Raw genomic sequence first — 16,741 nt, 5'->3', positions numbered from 1 at the left:
ATTCTGAACATTTTTTTAGTGTTTGAGCTTTTTATCCTAAAAGGCTAAATAAAACTTGGGTGTTTTTACACTGGATACATTTGTAAAAGTACTCATAGGAAATGATGAGAGACTTCAAGTAATGAAAAAAGTGAACAAATTATGGAGGTAATAATGAGACCATGGCATTTTGCATATACCAAAATATTATCTAATATAATGAAGGAAGCCAAACAAGTTACAGCACCACTTGGGTACTTGCAGGTTACTTTAGAAATAAACTACCCAGCTACCATATATAGCAAAGTTGTTTTATTAAAGCAGAATCATCTCATAGAAAACTGCACTCACCTAAAGTAGTTTGCAGAGATTCCTGGTTTAAAATGTTTCACACTAAAGCAGAAGAATGGATAGTAATACTGACTGTTTTAATTATAGTTACCTACAGCCACTAAAACTAAAGACGCATTTCTTTGTATATTTCTTTAGTTCATGTGATGGGAGGGGGCTCGTTGATGAAAAGGGGTCCCTGCAGAAAAAGTTTGGAAACCACTGGTCTACCACAACACAAGAAACAGATCATAGTAGGCTACACATAAACACATTGCTGTATAGGCTGGCATACAAACTTGTTTGGCTATTTTTACCTCTTCTGATATCGTGCTTTTATATTTGATTTAGTGGAAACAAAAAACAGTACATGAAAACGTAACTTCACTTTTTGACAGTAGCCCATTTATTTAAAAAATAACCATAAATGTTTGACTTTGCCTTCTAGCTATTAGTTTTGATATCCAATGAAAACAAGTTTCAGGTTGTTAAATATGTATATTAAGAGAGGGTAAATGGTAATATACTTTACATTTTATGCAGCAAAGTAACTTAAATCTGAATGTTTTTAGAACAATGACGCAAATAACTATTGAGAGGTCCAAAATAGATGGAACCAAAAAAAAAAAAAAAAAGCTTGGAAACAGTATTGTGTAAACTGCCATCATTAAATGTCACTAGTCTTAATTTACTTTATCCAAATTAATCAAAAATAGCAGAAAAATGCTTCCTACATGGTTCATTCCCAGCTGTATAGACACGCCTCAGTCTGGACAAGAATTTCAGCATTTATGTGCATCTCAAAGGATCAATGCAACTACTGTTATTGCCCAATTTTGTGTTTATTAAAATAAGAGTTCTATTGTTCTGGTCAGTATAATGCGCAATGTATGATGCTTATCCAACACAGAAAGGTTCTGTATGAGGACCAAGCCAAGGAGTATAAACTCCATTATAGTGTTTGTTTCAGACTTTTGTGCCAGCCAAGCTCAGTAAGGCCACAAGCTGAGAGCTGAGGACGTTATAACACTTTTTCACCTTGTGTGACAAAGTCTGACAAAAAAAAAAAAAAAAAAAAAAAAAAAAGTCATCCAAAACAGATCTTTTAAACTTGGAGTAATTTAAGAGTTTTAAAAATAAAATAGGCACCTTGAATTTAACTTTCACCATCAACCATATTCACCTCCATCGTTTTGCAAAGGCAACAAAAAAATATTGCTATTAGCCAATCAATAACTTTGCAATTATAAAAAAATAGAAGTTACAGATGTGATGCCAAGAGAACTGAAAACTTTGATCCACACAGACAAATGAGTTTAATGGTAGTTTTATTAAAGTCCCACAGCTGTACTACCAGAACTACAGCAACATAGGATTGGAAAGTGCAGAAAGATAAACAGTTTGAACACAGTCAAGATACAGCAGTCACCCTGCACAGCATAACTCAACAAAAGCACTTCCTATGGATAGTGGTCCCTTTTTGTATCATTTGTGCACATTAGTAATCTATGACCATTTATGGATTATCAACGGAGGATGCTTTTTAAAATAAATTGCATTTGAGTTCTAAAGAAAAAGAAATGTTTTGCAGAAATTAAAGCAAAAGTCAGGAGGGTTTTCTCAGAGAAAACCTTTGTTAGAGAAATTTTTTATATAATTCAAGCCCACTTTGAAAGATGGTGAAATTGTTCCTACAGATACATTTGGGCTACTCTGAGGAATGTTACATCTTGACAAACCCAAACACACTGCAAGAGAAGGCATGCAGAAAAAACAGCTTTTTCTGTCTTATGGTTGGCACAAAAAAGGTATTTAAATGTAGAGCTCAACACATGAACTAATACACAAAGAATGACAGATGCACAGGTGACATTTTCAAGATTTCACAGCTGAACAATAATCACACGAACTGGCTGGACAAGCTTGTATCAGTAAGTGATAGCAGGACAAAAGGCTTGGATTGGGTTTGTATGTGCATGTGCTAATGTTAAAGAACAAGCTGTTCACCAGCTGGGAACAGTATTCTTTGTAGTGCATAGCGTCAGCAGATGTGTGCGCACACAGATCACTGTGGGTACCTGTTGATTGTGGTTGTCATGTGAATGCTCCAGAACATTTTGGTTAACAATGTGTCGGATTTGGTGTCCTGCTGAGCAATTAACTTTGACAAAGAGCCACCGCAGAGAAACGGACTTCACCTTGCTCCCTTTCCATGAATCCACGACACACCTCGGCTGCATCCTAGACATAAAAGAAGGTCTTTGCACATGCTGAATTTTTAAAATCCACATTTCATCGTTACATCTAAGCCAGGGGTGCCCAAGTCCGGTCCTCAAGATCTACCATCCTGCTGTTTTTAGGTGCAACCCTTCTCCAACACACCTGAATCAAATAAGTGGCTCAATAGCAGGCCTCTGCAGAGCTAAATGACATGCAGAAGAGGAATTCAGCTATTTGACTCAGCTGTGCTGGACAGGGGTTGCATCTAAAAGGTTGTAGCATGGTAGATCTCAAGGACTGGACTTGGGCACCCCTGATCTAAGCCCAGGGGTGGGCTTAGATCAGGGTAGATCAAAGGAAAACACTTCACCAGTTTGAATTAAAGCAGGGGCGCCCAGCTCCAGTCCTCATGAGCCACAATCCTGCAGGTTTTCCATGTATCCCTGTTCTAACAGTCATTCTGCAGAACTTCATTGGCTGCTGGATCCATTTAATGTGATCCAGGTGTGTCTGAACAGGGACACACTGAAAACCTGCAGGCAGAGTCCTGCGCGGGTCCACCAGCATCCACCTGAGACTGGTTGATTAACAAACCAGACAGTTTCCTGCAGCAAACTACCAGTCAAATCCAGACTCAACTCGACTCATTGCTGTTTGGACCGGGTCGTGGGTTACATATTTATACAAATAATTGTTAACACCCCATTCATCCCTCGCATTCTACAATATGTGACAATTCTTCAAAATGTTTCAAGTTAAAAAGGAGAAAAAAAAAACATGAAACATTTCATGGCAGAATAATTTCTTTTTTTTTTTTTTAATACAACTTGAATTATAGACTACCTCCATATTATGCCAGTGGGTGGGGCTCAATTTCATGGCAAAATTGCTGTGCATCAACAAATTATCCCCCATTCCTGGCTTCAATTGTGTTCTTCATTCCTGAATTACATGACCAGCAGCAGAAAAATCCCTCTCACTGGCTGCACTGGAAGCCTGAATGGTGAGAACATTCCTGGCGATAAGCACAAGGTTTGGAAAAACACTTGCATGCTCCCACCACAAACAGATCAAAAAGAATCCTCTTTGGGACTCTTCCAGTTCATATAAGAAGCCACCCCATCCTCAGGTTGCAACATGCCATTGCTAGATTCCTCGACAAAGACTAAATAGTCTCCCTTTTCTTACCACAAAAAGAGGAAAATAAAATCAAATCACGCACCTGCCCACACAAAATAAACACCCATCTGAACGTTACGACGACATTTTATCTGTCATTTTTACCAACAAGTCAGCATTTTTGCGGTTTATCCATCAAGTGCCGACTCATTGCAGGACAGCGGCCATCAGGGACTGACTTAAAGAGAGATCAGAGTTTAATAAAGCTACACTGTATTTAAAGACGCATTCCGTAACTTTTTGAGCTTAAAACTCCGCGTCCCAGACTTGTTTGATGACAGTGATGTGAATTTCTACAGCCACTACTACCCATCAGCATACAGAGGCTGAGAAACCGCGCTTTACAAGTTTTACATCCTGGATGCAACATCAAGTTTTGCTTAGCAGTAAAAAAGTAACCGGCTGTTTTGAACATGCAACATCGCCGATTCAGCCCAACCCAAAAAAAAAAAAAAACACCCACCAAGATTAAGAGAGGAAAGGACAAAACAAGAGTCATCGTAATATCGTCTTTTGCTGGCTGTAGAGCTAACAGGCCAGGTAGGATGCAAGATGGATGGCGAATTAATGTTGATGAGGGGGGTGGGGAAATGGCAAAAGTTCTTTAGTGTTTCTTTAAATTATAATCTTAATACCTCAAATTAGTGAGGTTTGTCCTTTAAAAAAAAAATCCTTTTACATAAAAGACAGACCTACTAAATGATTTATAAATACTGAACTTTTCAATAAATAAAATTATTTACTTCAAATTATTTACTGTCAAATGATCCTCTTCAGCAGGAACCATGATTAAAGATTCTAAAGCAGTGGTAATCAACTCTGTTCTACTGGGTCCACAATCCACCAGGTTTTCTATGTATCCTGCTCCAACGCAGCCAATTCAAATAAATGAGTCTTTGTGCATAACCTGATATTCTGTTAGATCCATTTAATTTGAATCAGGTGTGTTGAAGCTGAAATAGATGGGAAAGCTGTTCTAGAGTATACACTAAATCCTCAAGAGTGACCTCAGTTATACTTACCGCTATGAAGGACTCATCTTTGGTAGCTCCATGGTTAACAGGGCCGTTCATTTTCCCATCTTTGACACAAATAAGACAATTAGCAATTTACCATGTGTAAAGTTCACAGCAATGTAAGGGAGGGCACATGCTTACCAAATTCAAAAAGTTGTCCATTCACGTTGACAAAGGCAATAAAGTGGAAGTTGAGTTTGTCAGGTTCGGGCTATTAAAAAAATATATAAATAAATAAACACACACACACACACACACTTCATAAAGAAGGACTATAAGAGTGTTTCCATCTACTAAAAGTTGAACAGGAGTCAAGGTGACTGTGAGGGCAGCATGAGCTGCCACACAGTAAAGGTCTGGTAACTTTCTTTTTTTCCTCAGTTATGTAAACACTTTAAAGATACTTTATCATTTTTCATGTTTTTATTAGCTGGGTTGACAAGGGGTTAACTAATTAGGTGCACACACTTAGTTAACTTATACTGTCACCTTGTCAGTTTGCTTTGCTTTCAGTTAATATACTTTCCTTTTGAGTTGCCAGTTCCTTGGAGTTCCCAAGCCTGCCAAAGAGAGCCCTGGCTGCACTGGAGCTCCTTAAATCAGGCTGAGGCCTAACTGGGCAGAACCATCTTTTTTTTTTTTTTTTTAATAGGAGGGAAGTGTAGGAGGGGTTTAGGTTTTTCTATTGATTGTCAGATGTTTTGCATTATTTAGGAATTTCAGATTGTTTAGTTTATTGTCTTAACTGATTACATGTAACACTTTTTGATAGGTTAAGTTTATGTTACAGTTGGTGTAGAGTATTGTATTTGTCTCCCCCCTCGTGTGTTAAAATGAACTGATCAGCCAGTATATGCGTGTCCCTTGTGTGTCAGTTCGGTAGTTCAGTTAGTGTTTGAGTTCCTTATGTTAATGCCTAGGTTGGTGTTTGTTTTCTTTGACCTCTTTTATGGGCCCAAAGTTATTGCACTAAAATATTTATTTTGTTATTTTTGTTAAATAAAAGGTAGACATATTTTTCTAAAAAAATTCCTTGTGCTTCTCTGGTTTTTCAGCTCGGTCCTTCACAGTGACATGTTGTCTGCTTTAAATGCATCTCTCAAACTTTGGGTTACTTTAACACACCAGTTCTCCGTCTCCCAAAAACAGTAGGAACCACACAGAATTATGAAACAGAAATCTTGTAATTAGTGCATTTTTCAGAGTTGAATATAATCCAAAAAAGACAGACAATGGTAACAAGCAGGGTAGCAGCTGCTGTATATTAATAACGAAAACCAGGTTAATCTAGCATTGAATGGAACTCTGATGCAAATAGGCCAATGTTGCAGCTGGAGGTCTTACCCTGCATTGTCCCTGCATTGCAACCTCATTGTGAGCTCCACGTATTGCCTAGAGGGAGAAGAAATATAAAAAAATAAAAATTATATTTTATATACATATCCACTCACAAAAAAAAGAAATCTCAAATTTTTAAAACTATCTAGAGCAGTGGTTCTTAAGTACTGATTATAAATTATAAATACAAGAGACCAAGTAAAAATATGACAGAGCCTATTTGCTTTTGCTTGACCACAAAGTAATAGTCAATGAAGGGTGAGTAATGAAGAGGCCACAGTCTTTTGCATGTACCAAAATATTATAAATGTTATGAAGTATGAAGACAAAAATTAAACCACCACTTGGGGACTTTTCACCCTGAAAAAGAAAAGCCTGCCGGTTACTTTAGACATAAAGTACCCATACCCAACTATCAGATGAAGAGTTGTTTTACTAAAGCAGCATCAGTCTCACTGAAAACTCGGCTCACCTGAAGTAGTTTCCAGAGATTCCTGATTTAAAACGTTTCACATGACAACAGATGAATGGATAAGAATGACACAGTTTTAACTATAGTAAACTACAATACAGCCACTAAACTAATGACGCATTTCTTAGTATGTTGCTTTGGTTCATGTGATGGGGGGCTTGAGATTATTGTCGATGAAAAGAGGGGCCTGCAGAAAAAGTTTGGGAACCACTGGTCTAGAGACAGATTAAACAGTGTTTGGAGCCCCCAAGTGGGCATTACAATGCTCATTATCCAATAAAATTTGAACAGGAGAGTTTCAAATGTTTTGTTTTTGTCATCAAGTACATTTTTACCTCATTTTTCTCCAGATGTTGTGCTCGGTCATCAGGAGACATTTCAGCAGTGTCATCTAGAAATTTTTTCAAGGCAGAACCACTTTCTAAAAAGGAAAACAAAAACACACCACCACCCAAGTCTGCTAAGTGAACACATAAAACTATTCATATTTGAGAGCCTTTCACTATGAACATGGTGCGCACACACACATTATATTACTCTTTCACTCACCGAAAGTCAATTTGCCTTTGTTGTTGGCCACAGCATGCAGTAGGGCGATGGTGCCACAAGAATTGACTGCCGTCTGCTTCAGGAAATACACCTCTGAGCCACCTCCAATTTGGTCTGCTTGCTGAGCCCTGTGAGATTCATGCTGCAAAACAGAAAGAACAAATCATTGTAAAAAAAAAAAAAAATAAATAAATTTATAAAAAAAAGAAAAAGAAAAAGACAGTCTGGTGATATCTACTGCTGCATAAAAATTTACAAGGCCTTGCCATGTCTATAGATTCAAGAAATAATAAAATACTGCCTATTGGTTCATGAAATAAAATGAAGTGAATTTCTACATTCAATTACCGGTAATAAAACAAATGACAATAAATTTATATTCTGGACAATCAGTTTATCACTGCACTCAATACAATATTAAATGTCTTTAAAACTATATTCAGGTCTTTAATATTTCTTTTAACAGTTTCTGAACTCCTCCATATTAATTGTGGATTATGATCCTAGGTTTTTGTATTAACAAAAAAAATGCAACGTGGGGGCCTATAAACTACTTTGGGACAAGTAAGCGTTTCAGGATCCATTTCCTTCCGGCTAGATTCTCAGCTATGCCCTCCCTGCATCTCAGGGTCAAGTCTCCTTTTCACTGGCACTCCCCACTTTTATACGTCATCCAGCAATTTGGCAGATCCGACACCCCCTTTACCTGTTGCGTGAGGGGAAAGAGCAGCATCAAGGAACAGCATGGTTTCGGGACGGCAGACAGTTGCTCTCTTTCCAGTCCCAGCACATCAACGAAATGCCAACTTTCACCAACCCCCAGCTTGCTCATAACCTGAGAGACAACGAAGATTTTAAAAAAAAAAAGAAAAAAAGAAAAAAGATAAACAAAACACGCGGAGTCGAAACCAAACAAACGAGAGTCTGGAAATCGATAGAAGAAGCCTTGTGAGGCAGTTAAAAGATGCTGCGTTGCGTTGGTCCAGCCAGACCACACCCTGTAACCCAGACACAGAGGGGCAGCGCTGGGGAGGATGCTGCCGCACGCTGTCAAAGGCGACAAATGCTCTTTCTGCTTGCGGCCACGTGTTCTTTAAGATTTATGAATGGTCTTTTCTCGACCAATTTAAGTGTCAAGTCAACTCCACAGACACACTGCTTGGTGACACTGGGATCTGCTCCCCGTTGTTTTAGTTATGAGTAAACGGCTCCATCAATTCACGAGCTTCCCTGAAAGTTACCTGACAGTTGCACACAACGGTTACCAACCGTTTCTCTGCGACCAACATTTCATACCCACCTTGTTCAGCATCTGAAACGAAATAAAGAAAGACAGAATTGAGTCTGCTGCCAGAAAAAGGCTATATAATAACAAAGAAGTTATTTCCCTACCTCAGGGTTGATTTCCATGGGGCTCCACTCCATTTTTGCAGTGTTTGGCAGTGACTCGACAATTTTGTGTGGCACGTCTGCTGGGTAGCTTCTGTAAGGGGCCGTTAACGGCGCACCCACACGTTATTCCATAGATCATACCACTTTCTGCAAGGCACGGGGGGGTTTTCCAAATTAACATTAATACATTGTTGTCCGGATTTATGTGGAATCCTGGAAAATTTCATTTGGGTGCAATAGTTCAATTTTGATTGTTAGGTTAACCCATAACAATATTTTGGAAATAAAAACTTACTCATTCACAAAAATCAATGTTACGTAAATGTCACCGCCAAATACGAGGACCCACTAGGTAAATCTATGGGTAAATCACGTTCTTTCTGGAAATAATTGAGTGACGTATTGATCACTTCTTGTCAAGTTCTGCCTTTGCTTAAAGAGATAGGGAGTAGAATAGACGAATAAAAAGTTACTTTGTACTCAGCTGTGCATTTTTCTGAACAATTTAGTCGTTTTCAGTTAAATTATTTGACAGTCATTTACAAGCATAATCTGTGGACAATTTACAGAGAAAACAAAAATATTGTACGATTAATAATACTGATTTTCAGATGCTAAATGGTATGTTTTGATCATCAATCTAATAGTGAACATAAAATTAATATAGAGCTAATATGAAGTGGAAATTGGTGGAAGGGAGGTCTGCAGTCTCAATGATTTTATAGCTGATATTATTATTATGTATAATTATGACTGTATGAAAAGGCCTTTGGTTATTTGGTAACTTAATATTTAGTGAACCAACAGACTGCAGCTGTATGTTACATTAGTGGGATTTTATTTTCATGAGTTATTTAATGCCAAATTAACCAAACTTCCACAGCCATGTGATGGATTTTCTTGAAAATAAAGCATTTGACAATTTAAAGCCCTGTCTGGATATGGTTCTGTCATTTTAGAACAGAGGTGGGCATCTCTAGACCTTGACAGTTTCAGTCCTATAAGTGTTAGGAATTTCCCTGCTGCAACACGACTGAATCAGATCGGTGGCTAATTAGCAGCGGGGTTTGATGTCAAGCTCTGCACAAGTCTGCTAATTAAGTCTGATGTGGTCCAGGTGTGTTGCAGCAGGGACCCTTCTAGCACTTGAAGGACTGTGGCACTTGAGGATTGGAGTGGCCTACACCCACCCCTGTTTTAGAGTTTTTGTAGGGTACATACAGGTTTTATTTATTTATCGTTTTTCTTTTCAGTGAGGGATGATTTTTTTAATGCTGCCTGTATAAACAATTCCTATCTTCATACTTGTTTCAGTGTGAGAAAAACCCAGGGAGTAAATCAGTATGTTGTACCACAGGGGCGCCAAAAGTCCCTATTCCAACACACCTGGCTTCCATTAAAGGACCCAAAAGCCAACAAAGTTCTGTACAATGAGTGATTAGTTTCAGTCAGATGTGTTGGAACAGGGATACATGGAAAACCTGCAGGATTGTGGCCCTTGAGGACCAGAGCTGGGCATCCCTATTATACCATGTACCTGCATCTTACTTGCATCATTTTGTCGCAGTATGATCTTCAATCTTCATTCCACTTGGTGGCACTATAACCCACAATGACTAAACAGTGGTGGTGGTAATTTAATCTATGTATCCATTTTCTGCTGCTTATGAGGGGTCGGGTCGCCAGGGCAGTAGTCTAAACAGGGAAACCCTGACTTCCTTCTTCCCAGCTACATTTGCCAGCTCTTCAGGGGGCATCCCGAGGCATTCCCAAGCCAGCTGAGGGATATAATGTGGTAGTAAGTGTAAAACAAAAACTAATTCATTACTTTGACTCGTGAACTTAGATGAACTGGCTTCCTGTCCATTTTAGAATAGATTTAAAAATTATTTTATAGTTATTTAAATGGTTTGAATGGCTGGGCTTCTTATTTCTTTGAACTCCAGCAGCCTTCAGTCACAACAGGCCTATGTTAAATGGATCTAACAGCCAATGAAGTTTTACACAATGACTGATTAAGTTGAGCAGGAATATATAGAAAACCTGCAGGATTCTGGCCCTAAAAACACTGGAGACAACCCTGTCTCCATCTAATACCAGTTAACTTCTGGCTGCTCCTTGGGCTTGGTTAAAAATTTATTACAACCAAGCCTTTTTAGGAGTGTCCCACCCCCAGCTATTTTTTATACTAGTTCAAAACTGCAAAGCCAGCAGAGTGATTAAAAACCCTTCTGAAAACTATTTTTTTTTCTCCTTGACTTTTAGTTCGAGGTAGACAAGTTGTCTTGGTCTTCTATCTGCAGTCCTTGAGGGCCACAATGATGCAGGTTTTCTATGTTTCCCTGTTCCAACACATCTGGCTCAAATGAGTCAATCACTGTGCACTTTAATTGGCTGCTGGATCCAGGTGTGTTGGATGAGGGATATGTGGAAACCTGCAGGAAATTGGCTCTCGAGCGCTAACTTTAGATATGCCTGTATCAAACCCTTTTAAATGTATTTATTAATTTGACCATTTTATTATTTTCTTATAGGTGCAATTCATCTTTGTTTTTATTGTTGTCTAATGTTTTATTTTCCATTTTGTGCAGAACTTTGGTCAATTGAGGTTGTTTTTAAATGAGCTATAGACATAAATCTGACTTGACTAACTCTTCTCTAACATTCATTGTTTTTTTGTCAAAGTGAATTTTTTAAATGCAAGCCATGTTTAAAATCAAGATGCACTTGTATATTGTGAAGTTTTTCAGTTTAAGGATTAATATCATAGTATGGAGTGTGTCATTCACTCCTTATACACCTAAATATGAAGAATGCTGGAAAAAAAACCCACTTAACTATAGCTACATTTACTTTTACAAATTTGAAAATATGCAGTTGTTGGAGTTGCAGTAGTGCCTTACATTAAACTTAACAATAGACTGTATTGTGCACTGCAGTACCATCATCCAAATTTCATTTGTGCAGCGTATACCTTCAGAAACAGCCTTTAAACTGAGTTGAACACAGATTACTGCAGCAATATTGGTTTCAATGTGCAGAAGTGACAGAGAGGAGAGCACCTGCATAATTATTAGTCCAAACTAACTGAAATGAATAGCTGGTGATTAATTAATTCATTTTTTAAACAATAGTTTAAAGTGGCAAAATATAAGTCTGCAGAGATTCCACGGAAACAAGCCAAGAGTGGAATCCAGACAGCCCATTGTGACAGCTCACAGTTTATGTATTTGGTTGCCAAGTTGCAGAGAAACCAAATTTGTTGCAGTTGTCAATATCCCAATTCTTGGAACACTACTTTTTTTTTTTCATGGACAAACTTGATTTTGGTAATCTTTCTTATGAAATGTAAATAAGTTTAAATGTATTGGACTTTATGATGAAGCATTATTTGGAAGTATGTTCAAGTGATTAGAAGACCCCTTAACTGACAGTCGAATGAAATCGTCAACTATTTGAAGAAATTAGGGTTTTATGGTCAGTAAACAATGACTGTGTGAGTATGTCCACATAATTAGAACTAAACACTGCTTCACTCAGAATTATACTCTCTTTCTTTCTCTTAGTATAAATGTTACTTAGTATGTTTTGCTGCAAAATGCATGGTTTTCATAGTAATCTAGGCTGCTGGTTGATCTCTGACTCTGATTATAAATCAGAATTCAAAAGATTTTTATCATAACATGACTAAATAAAAATAGCATATTTCTTTTCTTAAAGGGGTTATTGCCCGCAAAATTGCACGTCTTTGAGTTAAAACGTGTATTGACATTGACCAGGAGTGATAACATCCCTGGAAGCCTTTCTTATTGAGACAGTCGAGTTTTTGCATCTGGGCGCTTTGATCGCAGCGAACTGTCCACAAGGCTGAAGTCTTGCAAAAGCGTTCTTTTTTTCTATTTTTAATTTTCCCCTGGGATTTCAGCTTCAGCCTCCCCCCACCTGCTTTTATCTGGGTGGTTGCTGTAGCAACAGCCACTGTGGATATTGGGGTCTGACTTCTGGTGTGTATGGATCTGAAATATGTTTCGTCGAATTCGCATCAAGCAAGACATATATTACTATTATTTTTATGTATTTTTTTATCTACTTGGAGTTTGTAGGGGTCAAAATGTTGTCTGTTTATAGCAGTGTGTGAAGTAAAATTTGTGTGTTTTTAATATTCTATGTTGTATATTTTGGTGTGTGAAAACCTGTTTTATTTAATATTCTTTTTAAAAAGTATTCAAAGCACTTTGCGTTGCCTTTGGCATGAAAGAGCTTTATAAAGTTTGATTTCATCAATTTGTATGACAATATTTTGATGACTCATCTGTAGCCATTTACACATACAATCTATTCATGAGATCTGATATTTTTCTAACTTCTATTTGCAGATTTTAGTCCAGCACATCTCATGCCATGCGCAGTACCAGCGGTCTGCAGGTAGATGTTGGCTGATAGACCTATTTGGCAATGCAGGCAACAACTGGAACACAGCTGTCATCAAGAACTTTCCACACTTACTGCAGAAGTGCAGGTCTGTTGTCTTTTTCATTCATTTTACATACAGAAAATGATAATCAAACACAAATACATTCTTAATGGAAGCTAAGAGGCACTTTTATTGCTTGTTCTGATGTCTGATCTGGTTCTGTGCAGAAAAGGAACCCAGGCGACAGCAGTGAAGATGATGTGGGAGTCTGCACATCTCTTGATACCATGGCTCCAGCCTTCCCTTGTTCTAACAGCCATCCCTGAAGAAGCCTCAACTCAGTCTGGAGGAAGAGGAAGATTTCTTTGGAGGCTTGCTCAGTGGCTCCACAACCACCAAACACCACATTTAACCCAGAAAACTCGGCCTCTGTTTACAGAATCAATAACAAAGAGTGAAAAATATAAAAATTTTTTATAACATAAAAAATGAGATTTGGTTTTATTTCTGGACACTAATAAAGACAGAGCTGGACTTCCAGTGATCAATCAGTGCACACCTCATTAACATTTTTTAAACAAACATCTGTCTTTATCGAAATCTCGCATGAAAACTCACAAGAAAAGTTTTGTTATGAATAAACAAGCACTTTTTAAACATTTTTTGGTTTAATAAGTCTTAAACATTCTTTTTAAAAACACAGCGAGAACAGTGGAGACATGAAAAGACCAGGTTATGACTCTGTTAATATCACTAGTATTAAGGTCAAAAACTTAATTATTTATCAGACCATCCACAGAACTATTGACTATCAATAAATGTAGCTACACACACACCATCCCTCTCACTGTGTCTGTGTGTGTGTTTAAAAATGTCTTTGTTTAAACTGATATTTTCCCCTCAGTTTAAATTGTATTTTATTGGCATTAAGATTCCCAACATGCCAAACCATAGGGAAACAGCATGAATTGTGTTCAAGGTAAAAACAACACAAATCAAATTTATTTATTTCAGTGGTGACATTCTTTATGAAGAGCATTTTCTCTCCCTTCTGTTTCTTTCCTCATACCAGATGGAGTCCAGTCCTGGTCTATTTGTGTGGCTAATTGTTTAAGAAATTCTATTGCCTACACTGTTCATTTAAAATTGTCGTAGCTATAAAAAGCTGGAAAGGATCATGTTGAACTTGCACATTTTACAGTTTACCAAAAATGTACAAATAAATTCGGTAGTACTGCCTCTAGAATCACCCAGAAGCAAATGCTTCAGACACAGTCGTAAAAGCAGGACTTGGTAACTTGCTGATATTAAAGATCCATTATGTAGCTTTCTGACCTTAAATTTTGTGATGTTAAGCTCGAGCGGACTTTGCATGGATCTTTCGAAGCGGAAGTGTCATTGCAGACTTCTCATTACCTTTGCTTTGCTCTATGACAAGTCACGTGACTTTTCAAATTAATATTCCTGACATTACACACAGATCACTGACCTTATGTGCCAGTTTGAATTTAGGTAAGGGCTATCAATGTCTCAGTGCTTATAGATGGACACAATTCTGTCAAATTTTGTGCGTTTATGGGAGGAGGACGTTTCACTTGTATGTATATTGTCATTCTGTGTCTAAATATTTCAGGCAACCTCCAGCAAATGAAGCCTAAGCAGGTGCCAAAAATTTCAGTTTCCCCCTTATCTGCTAGGGGCTGGCTCCAAAAGGGAGTTGATCCTCAAAGACTCCCATGTTAACATGTTAATGGCAGAAATAAACATATTTACAGCCTGGTTCAAAAAATTTATTTTAGGTTTAATAGGTTAGGTTTATTTTTATGAAAACTGTGGGGGGAGCGAATCTATTTTTTTTAATAACACAACCCTTTATATAATCTTGATATTTGTGACAATTGGGGGTGTGGTCAAAAACCATTTACTGATTGCAAAAGGCCTGCAGTAAGACTTGGTGGCAACAGCCACTGGGGTTTCAGTTTCCACAATAAGGCGCACACTACATGCTGCGGGCTCTAGACGCACACAAACACTGATCCAAAAGCACAAAAGGAATAATGAAGCATACACTGAAAAGAACCTGGATACCTTTGAACAGGTTGATGATCCCAAGCATACCTCAAAGTCCACCAAAACTTGGAATCAAAAGAAGCTTGGAAGATATTAGAATTATAAGATATTTGAAAAAAAGTTGCAGCACACAAATCCAATAACATTAGTGGACTGGAGACCTTTGTCCATGAGGAATGGGCTGAGATTCCACAGAAATGTTGCCAGTGCATCGAAAATACACCAAATTATGCATATAATTGATGTAATGGAAATAAGTGTTCCACCATTAGCATATAGGTATTCTGTCATGAAGGTCCATTTGTGCTCCCTTCCTTACATAAATTGGGACGTCTGTTTCAAATGTAGTCATACATGTTCCTCTCTGATGTGTTCCTTTCACTGGTTGCATGTCAGCTATAAAACTCAATGCTGCCTCTGTGATTTCCAGTGGTATTGCTCTGTTTTCTGCGTCAAGTAATGGACAGCTAAGTCCCTTGAAAATAGACAAAATTATGCATGTAAGTGATGCAGGAGATGGTCATAACTGCCGTTTGTCTGCACATCCATCTTTTGCGTCAAGGATAGATAGGCCTTTAGCCACCTCACTGCAGATCTGCCAAAGTTAAATCGTGCGTCTTTAACACAAGTTCATGTTAAGTTACAACTGTAGGTAGGTCACCAAAGAATAGCAAATCAATGTTTTACTGAAAACAGGCAGAAATCAAACATGTAATACTATGCCTTTAGTGTAAAAAAAAGTTAGCTTGATTTTTAGACATATAAAAACAAAATTGGCAACCATAACAAAATTGCACCTGCTAAAAGACATTCTTGCCCTACGGCAACCTCTGAGTAGGGAATCTTTGAATAACCTATATAACTTGTGTATGTCAGTAATTTTCATATGTTCTGACATTTAAAGCAATTCTTTTTTCCTAGCTTTAAATGTCAGAACATATGAGACTTTTTTCCACCAGTGCAGTTCAACAAATAAAGTACAACAAACTCTCTTCATAACCAAGTTTTTCACCCACCACTATGAAATTAAACTAATAAAATAAAAACAAACTCTGTATTCTTTCCAGCCCAGATATTTAATCAATATTCTAATCAATATTTAACTACTAATTATAGATGTTGATGTGTAAAGCTGCAATTTCTCCTCCACTCTATGGATGATTGGAGCATCTGTCAGGTGTGGTTTTATGCACAGCACCAAGCAACAGACAGATAGAAAAAACAACTGTAATGCTCTGGTTTCTGTTTCATGAATATTGCAGCAGCAAGGCTCCTGCAACATGAGATAATCTTTTCACTTTTGTTCATCTGCTGAATCGCCATACTTATGTTCCATCCTTTAAGAGGGAGGAGTAGAGCATGCAGCTGCAAATGTAGCAACAATGCATGAGGTTCTCACTCTCTGTTTTAAACAGATCCCTGGTGAATATGGTGAAGCTTTTTACTGCCCAAGAGCCAGCAATATCCGTGGAGATGAGGTGGAGGTAAAACGGGAATTGTGTTTTCAAGCTCTCTTGTGACGAGACGTCCCAGCTTGAACCAAACATGAGAACTTCAAACGCGTCTGCAGAGGATTGAAACTTGGGTTTATTCTATTTTAATCTCAACATTACCAATATACAAAATAAATAAATGAATAAAAACTAACTTATAAGTCTCCTTTTTCTACACAGGGCGACTTCACTATCAAACTGCATTTCCCAGAGTGCTTCAGGAGGAGACAAGCGTCAGAGTTCTCTCGTACTTGGGGTGTGGTCCATACGTGCACCCACACGGTCACGC

At 37.8% G+C, this 16,741-nt stretch overlaps 1 protein-coding gene across 1 annotated transcript; it reads right to left on the bottom strand.

Annotated features, from left to right (window-relative positions):
* Positions 1-1,685: 1,685 nt before the first annotated feature.
* On the bottom strand, positions 1,686-8,508 carry uchl1 (ubiquitin carboxyl-terminal esterase L1 (ubiquitin thiolesterase); the record flags this gene model as incomplete). The annotated part of the gene is made up of 9 exons (XM_079263581.1): positions 1,686-2,550; positions 4,731-4,789; positions 4,866-4,935; positions 6,069-6,116; positions 6,870-6,955; positions 7,084-7,225; positions 7,790-7,918; positions 8,384-8,395; positions 8,476-8,508. 9 exons carry the CDS (start codon positions 8,506-8,508, stop codon positions 2,467-2,469), a joined length of 663 nt encoding a protein of 220 aa, XP_079119707.1. The 3' UTR covers positions 1,686-2,466.
* Between the last annotated feature and the right edge of the window lie 8,233 nt (positions 8,509-16,741).

Source organism: Telmatherina bonti (genome assembly GCF_933228915.1).
Source record: "Telmatherina bonti genome assembly, chromosome: 3".
NCBI lineage: Eukaryota > Metazoa > Chordata > Actinopteri > Atheriniformes > Telmatherinidae > Telmatherina > Telmatherina bonti.
This window is presented reverse-complemented; position numbering and strand designations above follow the sequence as displayed.